The sequence below is a fragment of the Salmo salar genome, chromosome 02 (assembly GCF_965601325.2).
Source record: "Salmo salar chromosome 02, fSalSal1, whole genome shotgun sequence".
NCBI classification, from domain to species: domain Eukaryota; kingdom Metazoa; phylum Chordata; class Actinopteri; order Salmoniformes; family Salmonidae; genus Salmo; species Salmo salar.
In genome coordinates, this window is record NC_138292.1 from 26,155,386 (window position 1) to 26,174,083 (window position 18,698).

General features: G+C 42.0%; 2 protein-coding genes and 1 pseudogene across 6 annotated transcripts; 2 read left to right on the plus strand and 1 right to left on the minus strand.

The window, feature by feature from the left end:
- Positions 1–334: 334 nt before the first annotated feature.
- LOC106577682 (chymotrypsin-like protease CTRL-1) lies at positions 335–4,822 on the plus strand. Its single transcript, XM_082968635.1, has 7 exons — positions 335–338; positions 736–836; positions 1,058–1,137; positions 1,272–1,287; positions 1,503–1,683; positions 4,409–4,531; positions 4,818–4,822. The coding sequence occupies exons 1-7, from the start codon at positions 335–337 to the stop codon at positions 4,820–4,822; spliced, it is 510 nt and encodes a 169-aa protein (XP_082824761.1).
- lin37 (lin-37 DREAM MuvB core complex component) lies at positions 1,755–18,679 on the minus strand. 4 transcript variants are annotated; one of them, XR_006760414.2, is made up of 14 exons: positions 18,576–18,679; positions 18,201–18,254; positions 18,000–18,075; positions 17,808–17,855; positions 17,640–17,669; positions 17,456–17,541; positions 17,148–17,308; positions 16,897–17,028; positions 16,734–16,807; positions 16,404–16,548; positions 6,879–6,962; positions 6,040–6,132; positions 5,858–5,912; positions 1,755–2,229 (listed from the first exon to the last, which is right to left on the minus strand). XR_006760414.2 is itself a non-coding variant. In XM_014156457.3 (10 exons), the coding sequence occupies exons 2-10, from the start codon at positions 18,232–18,234 to the stop codon at positions 16,461–16,463; spliced, it is 729 nt and encodes a 242-aa protein (XP_014011932.1). In that variant the 5' UTR covers positions 18,235–18,254; positions 18,576–18,679; the 3' UTR covers positions 9,779–16,460. The 4 variants fall into 4 exon arrangements, 1 of the variants encoding a protein (XP_014011932.1); XR_001322251.3 differs by having other exon boundaries at positions 5,858–6,132; XR_001322247.3 differs by lacking the exons at positions 5,858–5,912; positions 6,040–6,132; positions 6,879–6,962.
- On the plus strand, positions 10,677–14,065 carry LOC106577956 (C3a anaphylatoxin chemotactic receptor-like; annotated as a pseudogene). Its single transcript, XR_014380518.1, has 2 exons — positions 10,677–10,769; positions 11,328–14,065. The product of XR_014380518.1 is annotated as a C3a anaphylatoxin chemotactic receptor-like (transcript).
- Positions 18,680–18,698: the final 19 nt, after the last annotated feature.

Consider the following 18,698-nt stretch of genomic DNA (forward strand, 5'->3'; position numbering starts at 1 on the left):
CAACACACGTTTACAAGATGTTATTGTTCTGCCCATCATTAGAATTCCAATTGGACAGCGTGATAAGAAACCAGAAAAATAGGCATCAAGGGCATTTCAGATGACCAAATTTGGGGTCTGGGCATATTTTCCACTCAGCATAAAGACAAAGAATTATGACTGCATCTTTCCCAGGAATCATTGTGCAAAGCCTTTTTTGCTTAGGCCTGGTCCACATAGAGTACAGTGCACTACATGGCAAACACAAGCGTGTATCTGACTGTCCCTGAGGCGTGAGGTTTTCCCACCTGTTCCCCCTGACTGTTCAAAGCTCTATCAGACCTTGGGGGAACCCATGGGTGAGTGGGAGACATGACTGATGGGCCTGCCAGGGTATAAGAGGGAGAGATACATCAAGCACAGTCTACTACACTATGACCATGCTCTGGATCGTCAGCTCTCGCTTTGGTGGCCTCAGCCCTGGGTGAGTGGTGTCATCATCAACGTCTGGTAACATGAACTGATTTTATCTTTTTGATCCTTTATTTATTCACATAGGTAAGTCCTATTGAGATGAATAGCTAAAATAAGCCCTGGCCAAGAAGGAGGTGAAGTGTTGTATTATACTTTGGTAGTTACTGAAGGCATGTCAATCCATACTCTGAGGCCAATCAAAACTATGTAGGACTTTGGTCAAAAGTGGTGCACTATATATGAGGATAGGGTGTTGTTTGAGACTGTGTGTTTGTGCCCTAGGTTTCGGAGTGCCTAGCATCCCGCCGCAGGTGAGCGGCTTGAAGATTGTGAACGGACAGAATGCCGTATCTGGCTCCTGGCCCTGGCAAGTCCCCCTTCAGGTAACCCCATTTCCACTCTTTAATTCTATACATTGTTTTTTCACACCGCAATGCTGTAATCACTGATTATTCTTGTTAGCCACTTACAGTAAATGTATGTTGACAATGTTGCGAAGTGCTGTCTTCACATTATGGTCAGACCCATACTATCAATCTACTGTCTTCACATTACGGTCAAACCCATACTATCTACTGTCTTCCACCTCTCCTTTCTCCTTCAGGATACCTCTGGATTCCACTTCTGTGGAGGCTCCCTAATCAGCCAGAACTGGGTTGTCACTGCTGCCCATTGCCTTGTCACGTAAGTGCATTTAATTCCATTCAAAAGTGCTTTATTAGCACCATGTTCATAAGTACATACTGCATTCCTCTTAGTTGCACTCAGATAAGCTGTGTTCATTCATACACACTGTAATCTGTTTTCTCTCTCTCCAGTCCTGGCCGTCACCAAGTGATCCTGTCAGAGCACGATCGTCAGTTCAATGCTGAGCAATCCAGGTGAAAAGCATCTCCAGGGTAAGTCCAGAAGCATGGGGAGAGATCCACTCACTTAACCACAACATGCCTGCCTGCTTCATAGGTTTTACCAGAGTTCTGAGATTCTGTTCACTTTCGAAGATGAATCACTTCACTATCTGTGTCTACATCTTTCCTTGATCCCTATAGGCTATCACCCACCCCTACTACAACAGCCAGAACTTTAACAACGACGTGATCCTGCTGAAGCTGTCCTCCCCCGTCCAGATCACCTCCCGCGTGTCCTCTGTGTGCCTGGCCTCCTCTAGCACCTCCTTCCCCTCTGGAACCCGCTGTGTCACCACTGGCTGGGGCAAGACTGGCACCACCTGTGAGTGGCCACACAAGCTACTGAACCATTATTGATACATGATAGATTTACAGTTAATAAATCAAATCAAATCAATCAAATCAAATTTATTTTTATATAGCCCTTCGTACATCAGCTGATATTCTCAAAGTGCTGTACAGAAACCCAGCCTAAAACCCCAAACAGCAAGCAAAGCATGTGAAAGAAGCACGGTGGCTAGGAAAAACTCCCTAGGAAAAACTCCCTAGAAAGGCCAAAAACCTAGGAAGAAACCTCGAGAGGAACCAGGCTATGAGGGGTGGCCAGTCCTCTTCTGGCTGTGCAGGGTGGATATTATAACAGAACATGGTCAAGATGTTAAAATGTTCATAAATGACCAGCATGGTCAAATAATAATAATCATAGTAGTTGTCGAGGGTGCAACAAGCACGTCCGGTGAACAGGTCAGGGTTCCATAGCCGCAGGCAGAACAGTTGAAACTTGAGCAGCAGCACGGCCAGGTGGACTGGGGACAGCAAGGAGTCATCATACCAGGTAGTCCTGAGGCATGGTCCTAGGGCTCAGGTCCTCCGAGAGAAAGACAGAAAGAGAGAATTAGAGAGAGCATATTTAAATACACACAGGACACCGGATAAGACAAGAGAAATACTCCAGATGTAACAGACTGACCCTAGCCCCCCGACACAAACTACTGCAGCATAAATACTGGAGGCTGAGACAGGAGGGATCAGAAGACACTGTGGCCCCATCCGATGATACCCCCGGACAGGGCCAAACAGGCAGGATATAACCCCACCCACTTTGCCAAAGCACAGCCCCCACACCACTAGAGGGATGTCTCCAACCACCAACTTACCGTCCTAAGACAAGGCCGAGTATAGCCCACAACGATCTCCGCCATGGCACAACCCAAGGGGGGGGGGGGGGCGCCAACCCAGAAAAGAAGACCACGTCAGTGACTCAACCCACTCAAGTGACACACCCCTCCCATGGACGGCATGGAAGAACACCAGTAGGCCAGTGACTCAGCCCCTGTAAAAGGGTTAGAGGCAGAGAATCCCAGTGGAAAGAGGGGAACCGGCAAGGCAGACAGCAAGGGCGGTTCGTTGCTCCAGCCTTTCCGTTCACCTTCACACTCCTGGGCCAGACTATACTTAATCATAGGACCTACTGAAGAGATGAGTCTTCAGTAAAGACTTAAAGGTTGAGACTGAGTCTGAGTCTCTCACATTGGTAGGCAGACCATTCCATAAAAATGGAGCTCTATAGGAGAAAGCCCTACCTCCAGCCGTTTGCTTAGAAATTCTAGGGACAATTAGGAGGCCTGCGTCTTGTGACCGTAGCGTACGTGTAGGTATGTACGGCAGGACCAAATCGGAAAGATAGGTAGGAGCAAGCCCATGTAATGCTTTGTAGGTTAGCAGTAAAACCTTGAAATCAGCCCTTGCCTTAACAGGAAGCCAGTGTAGGGAGGCTAGCACTGGAGTAATATGATCAAATTTTTTGGTTCTAGTCAGGATTCTAGCAGCCGTATTTAGCACTAACTGAAGTTTATTTAGTGCTTTATCCGGGTAGCCGGAAAGTAGAGCATTGCAGTAGTCCAGCCTAGAAGTAACAAAAGCATGGATTAATTTTTCTGCATCATTTTTGGACAGAAAATTTCTGATTTTTGCAATGTTACGTAGATGGAAAAAAGCTGTCCTTGAAACAGTTTTGATATGTTCTTCAAAAGAGAGATCAGGGTCCAGAGTAACGCCGAGGTCCTTCAGTTTTATTTGAGACGACTGTACAACCATCCAGATTAATTGTCAGATTCAACAGAAGATCTCTTTGTTTCTTGGGACCTAGAACAAGCATCTCTGTTTTGTCCGAGTTTAAAAGTAGAAAGTTTGCAGCCATCCACTTCTTTATGTCTGAAACACAGGCTTCTAGCGAGGGCAATTTTGGGGCTTCACCATGTTTCATTGAAATGTACAGCTGTGTGTCGTCCGCATAGCAGTGAAATTTAACATTATGTTTTCGAATGACATCCCCAAGAGGTAAAATATATAGTGAAAACAATAGTGGTCCTAAAACGGAACCTTGAGGAACACCGAAATTTACAATTGATTTGTCAGAGGACAAACCATTCACAGAGACAAACTGATATCTTTCCGACAGATAAGATCTAAACCAGGCCAGAACTTGTCCATGTAGACCAATTTGGGTTTCCAATCTCTCCAAAAGAATGTGGTGATCGATGGTATCAAAAGCGGCACTAAGATCTAGGAGCACGAGGACAGATGCAGAGCCTCGGTCTGACGTCATTAAAAGGTCATTTACCACCTTCACAAGTGTAGTCTCAGTGCTATGATGGGGTCTAAAACCAGACTGAAGCGTTTCGTATACATTGTATACAAGAGTATGTGCAAATAGATGGTAAAATACACAAAAACTGTTTTAGCAGTAAACCAGTCAGCATGGGCATGGCTCTTAAGAAAACAGCTGCATCATAGCTAAAGGCCTAATGTTTGCAACATGATTTCCTTCCTCATTCTCAGTTAGTGGAAAGAAACTCCCACATAGTGCTACATTTGAATGTGCAGTATTGCGTTATTTCCGGAAAAGTATGCACTCACTACTGTATGGTGTTCTGGATAAGAGCGTCTGCTAAATTTGTAAACTGTTAAATGTATTGTGCCAATGTTTCCACCTCAGCTTTCATTAGAGCACTGAGCTCCTTCCTAACCACGTCCCCTGTCCCCAGCAAGCCCCCGTGTCCTCCAGCAGGTGGCCCTTCCTCCGCTGAGCCCTGCTCAGTGCAAGCAGTACTGGGGACAGAGCAGGATCACTGACGCCATGATCTGCACCGGAGCCTCCGGAATGTCAGGTAACTGACTGACCTCCCATGTCCTCCTGGAGCAAGTGGAGGATACCTTTCTCCAGTCAGTTACTGAACATTTCTCTCTAATCACTCTCGTATAATTTCGTCTGACAATAACCTTTCACCCAACACATGCGCTATCTTAAAGTAACCAGGTACAGATTTGTTTAACCAAATTCTCTGGCAATGGCATGACAATGGAAGTCAGTCAGGCTACAACTCGGCCCCTAATACAATAATCTCTACCAGTGCCAGTGCGCCTAACCTCTCCCTTCTTCTCCTCCATCTCCAGGGTGATTCTGGCGGTCCTCTGGTGTGTCAGAGCAGTGGCGTGTGGTTTCAATTGGGTATCGTGTCCTAGGGCACCACCAACTGCAACGTCAGTACCCCTGCCGTCTCCTCCCGTGCCGCCTACCTGCGTGGCTGGATTGGCCAGACCGTCGCATCCAACTAGTCACAGTGGACCCCAGCTGCAATAGCAACCATGTCTCCGCACACAAACTCTTCTTCCTGCAAACAGTGGTCCCACAGATGAGTGTGTGATGTCACACAGACCTGATCCGGCTAGCTTTCCCATCAGCTAGTGACATTTCAACCTGTCTCATGCACAGCCGCTCACTGTGTTGCTACAGTCTAATTGTTTTCAATGTAACTGAAAAAGATGCATTCAATTAAAGTTGTATAAGATTTTTTTCTGTTTGAAGTCAGAGCAGTGCCGAGAGACCATTCAGGAAAAACATAACCATCAACAAAACAAAACACACACACGCATGCACAAAAAAAACTTTGCGTTCATTAATAGTAACCCATAGATAGCCTTACTAAAACACATTTGGCAGGTTTTTATTTTATTTTAAATGTGTGAATTGTCCTGGGGAAAGTAAAGTTTTTCTCCCCCCCCAGACAGCAAATATGGAAAGTATTTAAAAATATGTGTCAAGCAAGCATAACAGGATTCAATATTTTCCTGGTATTTTACAAATGTTCCATCCCGAACATAAGTGAATTGTCACATGACGAACCCGGTATTTCATGCCAAAACCAGAAGTGCCATCCTAAAGTATATAAAGAATATAAATGTGTCTGGATTTGATTAGAGCTTTGATCGGCATCAAAGACATTTTATGATCCCAAGCCCAAAAAAGCCCAAATGATAGTGCCATTTTCCAATACATTGTTTATGATATAGGCTACCGCACATTACACAAAAACATTAAAGCCAATAGATGTATACATGCTCTCTTGGATAAATAAAGGAAACAAGCTCCAGTAGCCTAATATTTTTGTGTGTGGAATGTATTGTATTGTATTATAAGGACTGGAAGTACTGACCTCATTCAAACCATGAAGCTGGGAGAGAACGTGATGGTGGTGCAGGACATGAGGCCTACAAAGTCACAATTATATTTGGAAATATAATATGGCCCATTTTAAAATGTGTATAATTTGCAGGCTGACATATATACCTTTCAAAACATTTCCCTTCATGTTTTACCATGTGTGTATTAGCCCACCTCTTTCTCCATTGTTGCTTCCTTCCTTCTTTGCTTTCAACAGTTAAATGAAATATGTTTTGTTGTCCTTATCTTCGCCATTGTAATGACACCCTTGAATAATAAATATAGGACTAGAATAAGATGCAGATGGCTATCTATTCACTCCATGAAGATTGACCAGTTATGGGTCTGAATAAATAACTATCAGAGCCTACCATCGTGCATTCTCTCCTCTTTTAAACTCCCTGTGAGTTATATTGGCTGCTGTAGGCCTATCTAACATTCAGCAAACAAGAGACTGCATCCCTCTTCGAATAGTCTATTGATAGTCTAATAATGATTTAAAAAATGTCCAGCAAGCTATTATTCTAGTCTAGCTTTTCCTGGTACTCCAAGAGCTAAAGAGCATTTTTTAAAGGAGAGGCCAGTGGAACGTAGGTGTGGATTATGCAAGAGACAGCTATAAATTAGAAGCTTAGACTATGCATAACCCATCCAGGGGCGAAAATCTGATATCAACTTTGGAGGGGACAATTACATGAAATTTTCTCAAGAGCAATTCCTGAGGGGGACACCAAAAGTAGTGCTGTAACACATAGCCTACATTGTAATATGGTAAATGTATATTGAGGAACCAAAGAAATAAGGTGTTTGCCGTACTCCTAACTACCGGTACCCAAAACTACACAACTAATCACAACAGCAATACCATTGCCTTTAACAAATCTTAGTTCAGTCACCAGTTTAAGTTGAGAGTGGGGGTATCCATGGCATTTTCCAATTATGTTCCTATTTTACAAGTCAAAAAAATTGAGAACCTTTCATAATGTTGCCAAACAAAGACTCAACAAACTTACCTGAGACTCCCTGTCTCTGCCAGTCTGTCCCTGCATATCTGTCCCCAACTCTGCTGTCTGTGTGCCATCTGTTGCCTGCTCTGCCTAATGACATCATTGTGAAACATTTCCATTAGAATTTAATTTCTTTCTTATAAACATTTTATCAACTAGTCTTTGAGATATTAGGCTACTAGGGTTCTTACTATGCGTTTTGGTGTATTGAAAAATACTCTGATGTCCGTCTTTTATTTTTCTGCCATTTTTCTACCTGGCTGGCTGGCTGGCTACACACACACACACAGTGTGTAGGTTATTTACAGTAGGAGATGGGCTTCTATCATCTTCAATCATTCTATTTGGGCTTCGATCTAAAAGGTTGCTAGCAAATGTGAAACGGATTAAAATGACAAGAGTTGACAGCTGTATGAGTTCACCATTTACACAACATATGCTGCAACCTTTTGTAATTTTAATAGTTTGTTTCATATTGGCTGGCTTCCAACAATATCTGAATTTGCAAAGCTAGCGAGCACCAATTCAGTTTCAGTGGTGTTTGCTATAATCTTTGCTACCCGGGTTAAATAAAGGTGAAATAAAATAAATAAATAAAAGTTCCCTTGCGACAATTTAGCTTTTGCAACGAGACCATTAAATATATTTAAGACAATGGTAGAAGAGAGTGTAGTTCTGTTCAGTTTGGATTTCAGTTTATCGCTAACCTTATCACAGGGACTTTGAAGCACTAACTTACAGTAGATACGACCTCTCTGTTACCTAGCAAGCTAAGGAACTGGCAGTGGATCAAACCATTGTGAGGCAAAGGGTGGGGGGGGGGTCGCAATCTTTTGAAACTTAAAAACGCGCTATTAAGTGTCTATAATCAGCACAATTGCTTTCATTGCGTATTATTAATATTATTTAAATTACATAGTTATGTTTCAGTGATATATTGGGGGGGACAAATCATATTTTTCCCAGGATGGGGGGGGGGGTCGTGTCCCCCCCGTCCCCCCCGGGATTTCCGCCCCTGAACCCATCATTCATTAACTAAATGTAAGGCTAATACTGCATTTAATTTATTACCTGAAAGAGGTAGGCTCAAAGATCTATAGGCTATAGAATGCATTCAGGAAGTATTCAGACCCATTTCCTTTGTCCACATTTTGTTACGTTACAGCCTTTTTCTAAAATGGATTAAATAAATAAAATCCTCATCAATCTACACACAATACCCCATAATGACAAAGTAAAAACAGATTTAGACATTTTTGCATATGTATTACAAATAAACTGGAATACCTTATTTGCATAAGTATTCAGACCCTTTGCTATGAGACTTGAAATTGAGCTCAGGTGCATCCTGCTTCCATTGATCATTCTTGAGATGTTTCTACAACTTTATTGGAGTCCACCTGTGGTAAATTCAATTGATTGGACATGATTTGGAAAGGCACACACCTGTCTATATAAAAGGTCCCATAGTTGACAGTGCATGTTAGAGCAAAAACCAAGCCATGAGGTTCAAGGAATTGTCCGTAGAGCAACGAGACAGGTTTGTGTTGAGGCACAGATCTGGGGAAGGGTACCAAAACATTTCTGCAGCATTGAAGGTTCCCAAGAACACAGTGGCCTCCATCATTCTTAAATGGAAGAAGTTTGGAACCACCAAGACTCTTCCTAGAGTTGGTCGACCGGCCAAACTGAGCAATCCGGCGAGAAGGGCCTTGGTCAGGGCAGTGACCAAGAACCCGATGGTCACTGACAGAGCTCCAGAGTTCCTCTGTGGAGATGGGAAAACCTTTCAGATGGACAGCCATCTCTGCAGCACTCCGCCAATAAGGCCTCTACAGTAGAGTGGCCAGATGGAAGCCACTCATTAGTAAAAGGCACATGACAGTCCGCTTGAAGTTTGCCAAAAGGCACCTAAAGTACTCTCAGACTATGAGAAACAGGATTCTCTGGTCTGATGAAACCAAGATTGAACTCTTTCGCCCGAATGCCAAGCGTCACGTCTGGAGGAAACCTGGCACCATCCCTACAGTGAAGCATGGTGGTGGCAGCATCATGCTGTGGGGATGCTTTTCAGCAGCAGGGACTGGGAGACAAGTCAGGATTGAGGGAAAGATGAACAGAGCAAAGCACAGAGAGATCCTTGATGAAAACCTGCTCTAGAGCGCTCAGGACGTCAGACTGGGGCAAAGGTTCACCTTCCAACAGGACAACGACCGTAAGCACACAGCCAAGACAACGCAGGAGTGGCTTCAGGACAAGTCTCTGAATGTCCTTGAGTGGCCCAGCCAGAGCTTGGACTTGAACCCAATTGAACATCTCTGGAGACCAGAAAATAGCTGTGCAGCGATACTCCCCATCCAATCTGGCAGCTTGAGAGGATCTGCAGAAGAATGGGAGAAACTCCCCAAATACAGGTGCGCCAAGCTTAGTGTCATACCAAAGAAGACTGGAGGCTGTAATCGCTGCCAAAGGTGCTTCAACAAAGTACTGAGTAAAGGGTCTGAATACTTATGTGAATGTGAGATTATTATTATTTTTTTTTTTTTATTTGCAAACATTTCTAAAACCTATTTTGCTTTGTCATTATGGAGTATTGTGTGTAGATTTATGGGGGGGACAATTTAATAAGAATAAGGCTGTAACATAACAAAACATGGAAAAAGTCAAGGAGTCTGAATACATTCCGAATGCACTGTACAGTATATCAATCTTGACCAGGATTAGGCCTATCTATTTTGGATGCAATTTGAATGGAATTGATGGAGTGAGAAAGACAGAGAGTATTTGCATGCGCACTGATTTAAAGTAATGATATTCGAGTGATAGGCTGCTTTAAATCTCTGCAGCTGCAATTTAAAAAATGCATCTTTACAATGAAAAAAAATGGTGACCCCGAAATCCATATGGTGAAGAGTAAATTGGACCGCATTCAGTCCTTATATTACTGTAGCATAGGCTATGTTGCAGCAAATTTAGTCCTACCTTTCACAAGAAAAATAAGTTACCATGATAAGATGATACATGCATTGTGAACTGCGCTCCATACTGAGAAGCGTTGATGGGGTATCTGCACTTTACTTCGCTATTTATATTTTTGGCAATTTTTACTTTTACTTCACCACATTCCTAAAGAAAATAATGTACTTTTTACTCCATACATTTTCCTTGACACCCACAAGTACTCGTTACAGTGACAGGAAAATGGTCCAATTCACACACTTATCAAGGGAAAAATCCCTGGCCATCCCTACTGCATCTGATCTGGCGGACTCACTAAACACGCGTACTTCGTTTGTAAATTATGTCTGAGTGTTGGAGTGTGCCCTGGCCTTCCGACAATAAAAAAAAAAGTAAAGAAAATTGTGACGTCTGGTTTGCTTAATATAAAGGAATTTGAAATACTTTTACTTTTGATACTTAAGTATCTTTAAAACCAAATACTTTTACTCATGTAGTATTTTACTGGCTGACTTTCACTTTTACTTGAGTCATTTTCTATTAAGGTATCTTTACTTTTACTCAAGTATGACAATTTAGTACTTTTTCCAAAGAAGCCAGATTTAGATATGGCATATAATTTAAGAATTCCATTTCACATCATGCTGAGCCTGTTCATATAAATAATTTATTATAATTTACCGGTTTCTCGCAGTTATTCATACTGGGAAAATGGAGTAGGTTTGGCCGGGAAATCTCGGTAACCCAGTTCCTGTTATTCAACCCTAAGCCATACCATCTTCAAATATGAAATAAGGCACTTTAAACTTTGAGAGGATGTTTGAAGAGAAAGGGAGGGAGGAAGAGGGCGACAGCGCACGCGCGTGCGAGAGAGCACTGTTTCATTTGTGGCGAGAGAGCGGGTGCTATTCATTGCTATAGAGAATAAGACGGAAATGGGTAAGATGCTTTATAGTCTATTTTTTTGTACCCTTATGATCTCTGCACCGGGTGCTTTAACTTTTCATTCAGACTGATGCTTCATTTGTAGAAGTAGAGTTTCATGACAAACATGCAATTCTTAATGTCATCTTGATTTTTTTGAATTGCTTTTTACTCATACTTTTTAGAAACTCCTATGCATTAGAATTGTTGCATTATGTGTGAATAGAGAACATATGAGGGCTAAGTCATGTACTAAATGTCTTCTATAAATCTAATGACTTTCCTTGTTGAAAGTCATACCTGGTCATAGTAGGTGGGAAATTAATGAAAACTGGGGTAATAAATTGGGACATTTCTTGTGAATAATTGATCCAAATAACAAATAGATATTTAAGGCTTATCAGTGCAGTAGACGTGCAAGGTTGCACAAAATATACACCGTTTTGCAAGATACTGAATTCCCTTGCAAATAACTTTCAGATAACATCCGTTTCAAATAATCTCTTATAGAAAAGTCTACTAATCAGCACTATATCTAAGATTACAATTGGTAATATTTCTTTCTACTTTCAGAAAACTCTACCATGGTATATTCCGATGTGACAACGGGGATGGACATAATATCTCTGGTTGTCTACTGTGTGGCGTTTGTGCTTGGCCCCACTGGCAACGGCTTGGTGATCTACGTGACAAGTTGCAGGATAAAGAAGACTACCAACTCTGTTTGGTTCCTCAACCTGGCCTTGGCAGACTTCCTCTTCACTTCCTTTCTGCTCCTCTATATCATCAACATGGCCCGTGGTTATGATTGGCCTTTTGGTGACATCCTTTGCAAGTTAAACAGCATGGTGACTGTGCTCAACATGTTCGCCAGCATCTTCCTCCTGGCGGCCATCAGTCTGGACCGCTGTCTGTCCACGTGGGTGGTTGTGTGGGCCCATAACAAGTGCACGCCAGGCAGGGCTGAGGTCATCTGTGTGGGGATCTGGCTAGCCTCATTGGTCTGCAGCCTCCCATTCACCATCTTTCGGCAGATCATACAACATGATAACAGGACAATGTGCAGTTATTCATTTCCCCATTCTTCCACAGGCAGGAACTTGGTTGAGTTCCGCTTCCTGCTGGGCTTTCTCATCCCATTCCATCATAGGCTCTTACATTGCCATATGGATACGGGCCAAGCGCCTTCAGAGAGGAAGAACGTGCAGGTCCCTCCGGACCATCGTCTCCGTTGTCCTGGCCTTCTTCATCTGCTGGATGCCCTTCCACGTCTTCCAGTTTATGGACATCATGGAAGAAGACAACCAAGGCCTCGAGCTGGTCGTGCATATAGGGATTCCCCTGTCTGCTAGCCTGGCCTACCTCAACAGCTGCCTGAACCCCATCCTGTATGTCTTCATGTGTGACGAGTTCCAGAAGAAGCTGCGTCAGTCCGTGCTGCTTGTATTCGAGAACGCTTTTGCAGAGGACCACGGGATGAACTTTGTGTCATCAACGCGCTCCCTGAGCTCCCATCTCTCCCGGATCTCCCGTAAGTCTGAGTCTCTGGCTCCAGGAGAAGGAGGACATTTACGCCTCACTGGTGACCAGTCTGATAGTAAAGTGGAAACTGAGGTGTGAGATAGGAGACATCTGCAAAAGACAGGGCTAGTACATCTGTATTACAGAGTAATTTGACTGTATCTATACTGTAGTTATGGGACTTGAAATGGTCAGTAGCTGTTGTTATTGTGGTTTTCATGGTGGTAATCAAATCAATCAAATGTATTTTACAAAGCCCTTTTTACATCAGTAGTTGTCACAAATTGCTTTACAGATACCCAGCCTAAAACCTCAAAGAGCAAGCAATGCAGGCAGATGCAGTTACCGGATTTAACTTCTGTTATAGTGATGTTATGTTGAAGTTATGGAGACCTTATTTTGATGTTATGGGTAAATTATGGGGATGTTATTGTCATGACCATGGCATTTTTTTGCCTTTACCTCCCTTATCTCACATCATTTGCTCACATTGTATATAGTCTTATTTTTTTTTTCTTCTACTGCATCATTGATTGTATGTTGTTTTACTCCATGTGTAACTCTGTGTTTTTGTATGTTGACGAACTGCTTTGCTTTATCTTGGCCAGGTCGCAATTGTAAATGAGAACTTGTTCTCAACTTGCCTACCTGGTTAAATAAAGGTGAAATAAATAAATAAATAAAAATGACGTTGGCCTGTGGGTAAGGTTTATGACCCCCCCCATAAATACCTTTCTCCCTTCCCCTCTCTTACTGACCCTACTGAAGGACTGCTGTCCTGTTAAATATAGAGAGTCTGGGAACATCAAACAAATGGGGAAAGGAACCATATTTTGGTAATAAAACCAGTTGAAAATATGCTTGATAACGTAATGAGTATGGATTTCATTTCAGTTGTCATCTGAGACATTATGACTGATGACAGGACGACATAAACTGTACCTGGGAAAGTATACACCCTCTAGTTATCAGAGTCACATGGAATTGTTATGCAATTGAAATGTTTGATATTGAAATTGTTTGTTAGGAGATTAAATGTAATTTTAGCTTCCAAATTAGAGAATTGGGTTTTCATAAGGAAAGTGCCCTGCTTGATCAGTGGCCCAACCCTGTGAAGAGACAGGGGTTATAAACGATGAAACACCTCCCTCCCCCTCTCCACTATATAAGCCTTTGACGAAAAGATAACCAAGTGGTTCCAGTACGTAAGGTCTGCAGCCTCTACGTTAGAAGGACACACATGTCAAGAACAGAACTAAGCCAACCTCGGCGTGAGCTTTGGTGGCAAATGGTATGAACTTTGAGCTTATTCACTACAGAAGTGATACTTCCTAGCCGTTGAGTTAGCAGCGGCCGCTGTCGACGGGGGCTAGGAAAGGACGGACGACGGATCCAGTCTAACAGACGGACGAAGATACCACCACTTATCCAATTTACCACCAGAGACATTCTTAAGAGTTTACAGGAAGATCTGTTGGCCAACCCGGCCAGCATCTACGACCAATCTACCGAAGCGCAGCTCAGAGTAAATATTTATTGCATTTTCCTTTTCCAAATGGACGGTAATTTAGAATGAATAAGATAATGTATTTACGATAGCCTAGCTGCTGTTTCTGTGTTCCTAAATCTTCCCGCTCTTTCATTCAAGCCCAACCCCCTTTCCTTTGTGTAACCAGCTTTCATACAGGTTCCGTTCACCAGGGGTGAATTCTGTATGACATCATTGTATTCTGTGTATTTGTAATTCTGTGTGATTAGTTAGGTATTTAGTAAATAAATAATTAAACCAATTTTGTATTGCTGATTCAACTTGTTAGCCAGGGTTCGTGAAGATAGCCAAGAATTTACAACTTTCATTATGAGACTGAAAATAAGATAAGGGTTAATATTGACTGCTATCGATGTAAAATATTACAAAGTATTTTAAGAGTTTATTCGGAAGATAACGGCTCTATAAACGTTCTTCCGTGGTGCCCCGACTTTCTAGTTAATTACATTTACATGATTAGCTTAATCAGGTAATATTAATTACAGAGAAATCATTTTATAAGTTAGCATGTCATATCACTTAATCCGGCATAGCCAAAGACACGACATTATGGGGAAATGAGGACATTTGACAATTGTAAAAACAGCACTGACAGATATATTATAGCGATGAATAAATTACAATAGCTCTTTACAACTTTATTTGTTTTTACAGTTTACTTAATAAGGGCTAGGGGGCAGTATTTACACCGCCGGATAAAAAAAACGTACCCGATTTAATCTGGTTACCACTCCTACCCAGTAACTAGAATATGCATATACTTATTACATATGGATAGAAAACACCCTAAGGTTTCTAAAACTGTTTGAATGGTGTCTGAGTATAACAGAACTCATTTGGCAGGCAAAAAACTGAGAAGGTTTCATGCAGGAAGTGGCCTGTCTGACAAGGTGTCGTTCTTCTTGTCTCTGTTTATTGAAGAGTGAGGATCTTAGCTGTCCCGTGACACTTCCTACGGCTGCCATAGGGTCTCAGAAGGCAGTAAAAAGCTGAATCGTGGCTTTGCAGGCTCTGGCTGAAAAAAAGTAGCGCGTTTGGGTAGTGGCTGGTTACAGTACTGTGAGACTCAGGCTCGTGCCCGCGTCGACTGAAAGCTTTGTTTACTTTCCTCTGTTTAGCTAAATGGACATTCCCGGTCGGAATATTATCGCTTTTTTACGAGAAAAATGACATAAAAATGGATTTTAAACAGCGGTTGACATGCTTCGAAGTACGGTAATGGAATATTTAGATTTTTTTTTGTCACGAATTGCGCCATGCGCACGACCCTGATTTACCATTTCAGATAGTGTCTGGGACGCACAAACAAAACGCCGCTATTTGGATATAACGATGGATTATTTTGGACCAAACCAACATTTGTTATTGAAGTAGCAGTCCTGGGAGTGCATTCTGACGAAGACAACAAAAGGTAATCAAACTTTTATAATAGTAAACCTGATATTGGTGAGTGCTAAACTTGCCGGGTGTCTAAATAGCTAGCCCGTGATGCCTGGCTATGTACTTAGAATATTGCAAAATGTGCTTTCACCAAAAAGCTATTTTAAAATCGGACATATCGAGTGCATAGAGGAGTTCTGTATTTATAATTCTTAAAATGATTGTTATGCTTTTTGTGAACGTTTATCGTGAGTAATTTAGAAAATTGTTAGTGAATTCGCCGGAAGTTTGCTAGTATGCTAGTTCTGAACGTCACATGCTAATGTAAAAAGCTGGTTTTTGATATAAATATGAACTTGATTGAACAAAACATGCATGTATTGTATAACATAATGTCCTAGGGTTGTCATCTGATGAAGATCATCAAAGGTTAGTGCTGCATTTAGCTGTCTTCTGGGTTTTTGTGACATTATATGCTAGCTTGAAAAATGGGTGTCTGATTATTTCTGGCTTGGTACTCTGCTGACATAATCTAATGTTTTGCTTTCGTTGTAAAGCCTTTTTGAAATCGGACAGTGTGGTTAGATTAACGAGAGTCTTGTCTTTAAATAGCTGTAAAATAGTCATATGTTTGAGAAATTGAAGTAATAGCATTTCAAAGGTTTTGAAAATCGCGCCACAGGATTCAAGTGGCTGTTACGAATTCGTCCCACCTAGCCCAGAGAGGTTAAAATTTTAGATGTGTGAGAGACTTTTCTTTTGAATGTTAAAACAAAAAATATTCACAAGAGCACTGCTTGTCTGGGAAACTGGTGATCCTAAAACACAAATATTTACCACTGGAAGCCTGGAATTAATTTAGAGTATCCCGGAATTTAGACAAATGTTGCACACTACTCAACCTGTTTACAAACTTTTCATGACACATTGTTGTGATTGACATCAGACTATATAATGCATTACCAGATATTCTGTAATATGACAAAAAACATGTAATAATTATTTAAACAGATGAACTTGGGCCCACCAGAAGCATCAACTTACTGCTGAAAGTATTGCTACATTTTCAAAACGAGGACTTTTTAGGTCCCTAATTGTGGCAGTATATGGGCTCCTCTGACATTGTCTCATGTAATGTCCTCCTTGGGGAGAGGACTAGGGCAGCGTCCTGGGGCAGATGACTTCCTCGTGGCTCCTACCTGCTCTATTCTTTTTCTCCTCCCTCTGCTGTGGGATACTGCCTGGGGGATTCCCAGCTAGCGGTCGTACATCTCCTTCATCTCTTTCAGGATCTTGATGCTCTCGGTATACCTCAGCTGATTCTTGTTGGACGCTTCTTTCCATCTGAACACAGTTATGTATATTAATACAACTGAACGCAGCTAGATAAACAATGTTTACTGACAGAATTTGTATCAACTTTTTTTACAATCAAGATTACATTCGGTTCAATAGTTGATATTCGACTCCACAATCTATTCATGTCAACAAAGTTAGCTTTTGTGATTATTTAGATGCCTTGGACTTACTTTTGCCTGATCTTTTTCCAGCGTTCTATGTGGTTGTATATGAGGGGACCAGATACAAGAGCTGTATCTGTAGACTGGTGACAAAGACAGATTGAAGCAATCAACCGTTTTACTGTGGTAAATATGAAAATGATGGCTAGGCATAGTAGATGTTATACAGTACCTTGCTGACGATAGGCTTTTCTGTGGGCGGGATCCTCAGATTGACAGGATCTCCAGAAGGGTTGAGAGGACAGGAGGTGGGCGGAGGGAGGCAATACACATTCTGTCCCTTCCCATTGAGCATGTCTGCAGCCTGGCAAGATGCAGGTGAAAAGTGAGAAAACAAATACTGGACAGAGAGCACTAATGAAAAATATATATTTATGCCCACATTGTGGGCATCTTTGTCCTGCTTTTTGGTAGTGAGCTTACCTCCTCTTCCCCTATGCTGTGTGGGGGGCTTGGGGATGCAGCTCTCTCTCTGACCGCCGGGTTGTTCCTCATCCAGGCCCGGCAAATGGGGTAAAGTGGGGTACTGGTGGTGTACTGGGCCAGGTCCACACTGCGGTCAAACAACTTGATAATGTAGGCATCTAGCAGAGAGGGAGGAGAACAAATGATTGTATATGTAGGTGAATATCTAGAGCTTGAAGAGTAGAGTCAGTGAGTGAGAGAGAAAAGGTTTTTAAAAGTCAAACGATCTGTGTTTGGCAAGGGATTGACATCTGCAGCGGAATTACTTTGTTTATGTTGGTTACTCTCTGTTAAGCTATCATCCATCTCTTTCCGTTTCTTCCTCCGGTGCTGTAGGAACCGTGACGATGGCCTATGACATCAACGACGAGGGAAAGGGGACAGGTCAAGGCCTTTCAGTGTCTAACAGCCACAGTCAGATGTGTTTAAAAAAAACCTCATAATGCTTACCGCTTCCCAGCAGAAGATGGAGACACATCCCTATGGAAGAAACAGGCAATCGGAATTACTACAGAAGTAGTGGAACCACAATAGGCTACTGAGTGAGTCTAAATAACATACTTCGTTTATTATAAAAAGTTGGAATACCAGAAGAAAAAAAACAATTTACGGACATACTTGCTCAGAGGCTCTTCTGCCATCTTTGTCTCATCTTCATTTTGCTCCCTGGAAAAACAGCAAAACCAACATTTCCCATCACCTAAGCTTGATTAGATAGTGCACAGCCAAGGAAAGGATCCTGAAGCTGTGAGTTTCAGTGTCAAGCCAGTTAATGTGCTGTATCTTTCCAAATAAAATAAAAACACCAACCTCTCACTGTCACTCTTCTCTACCAGCCCCTGTAATACTGCATCTAGTCGGCTGCGTGCAGCACTCCCCTCTGCATCTGACAAATATAAATAAACAGTCGACTTTGCTTAGGAGATATATAATAATTCCAGTAGCTAGTGTTAAGTCCCACTGTATCGTCAGCTGAATTGGTTTTTGGTTTTGAAATGTTCAAGTTCTCACCTGGCTTCTCAGTCTTGATCTTGACGTGATGCATGATCAGTCTACCCGTTCACACTAACATTCAGAAATCCCCAAAACAAAATATAAAATACAAGTTAGTTGGTAGCTAAAACGACAAGTTCGATAAAAAGATTATGTACAGGGAAACACTGATGCAAAATATGCAGCTAGATATTAAATGACCCAAAAGGACTGTTGTTGTGCTAGTTAACGTAAACTAACGCAAATTGAAGCAGTATTTTCTTGAGTAAGCGTGTGTAGACGCATTATTCGAATTATGTCTATTTGATATATAACTTTTCATCAGCAGAAAATGATTGTAGAATTAATATCCAAATGCCACGTATCTATACATAGAACAGTTAGTTTTGTTACCCTCCAACAACTAAGTAGCTGACTGGTTGGTTACCGCGGTGGTCGGATTTGTTTCAGAAGACTTTCCTCTTCCGCGCGCAGTTCGCTTCCTTTCTACTGGTTGTACAATGTGGAGTCGACTAC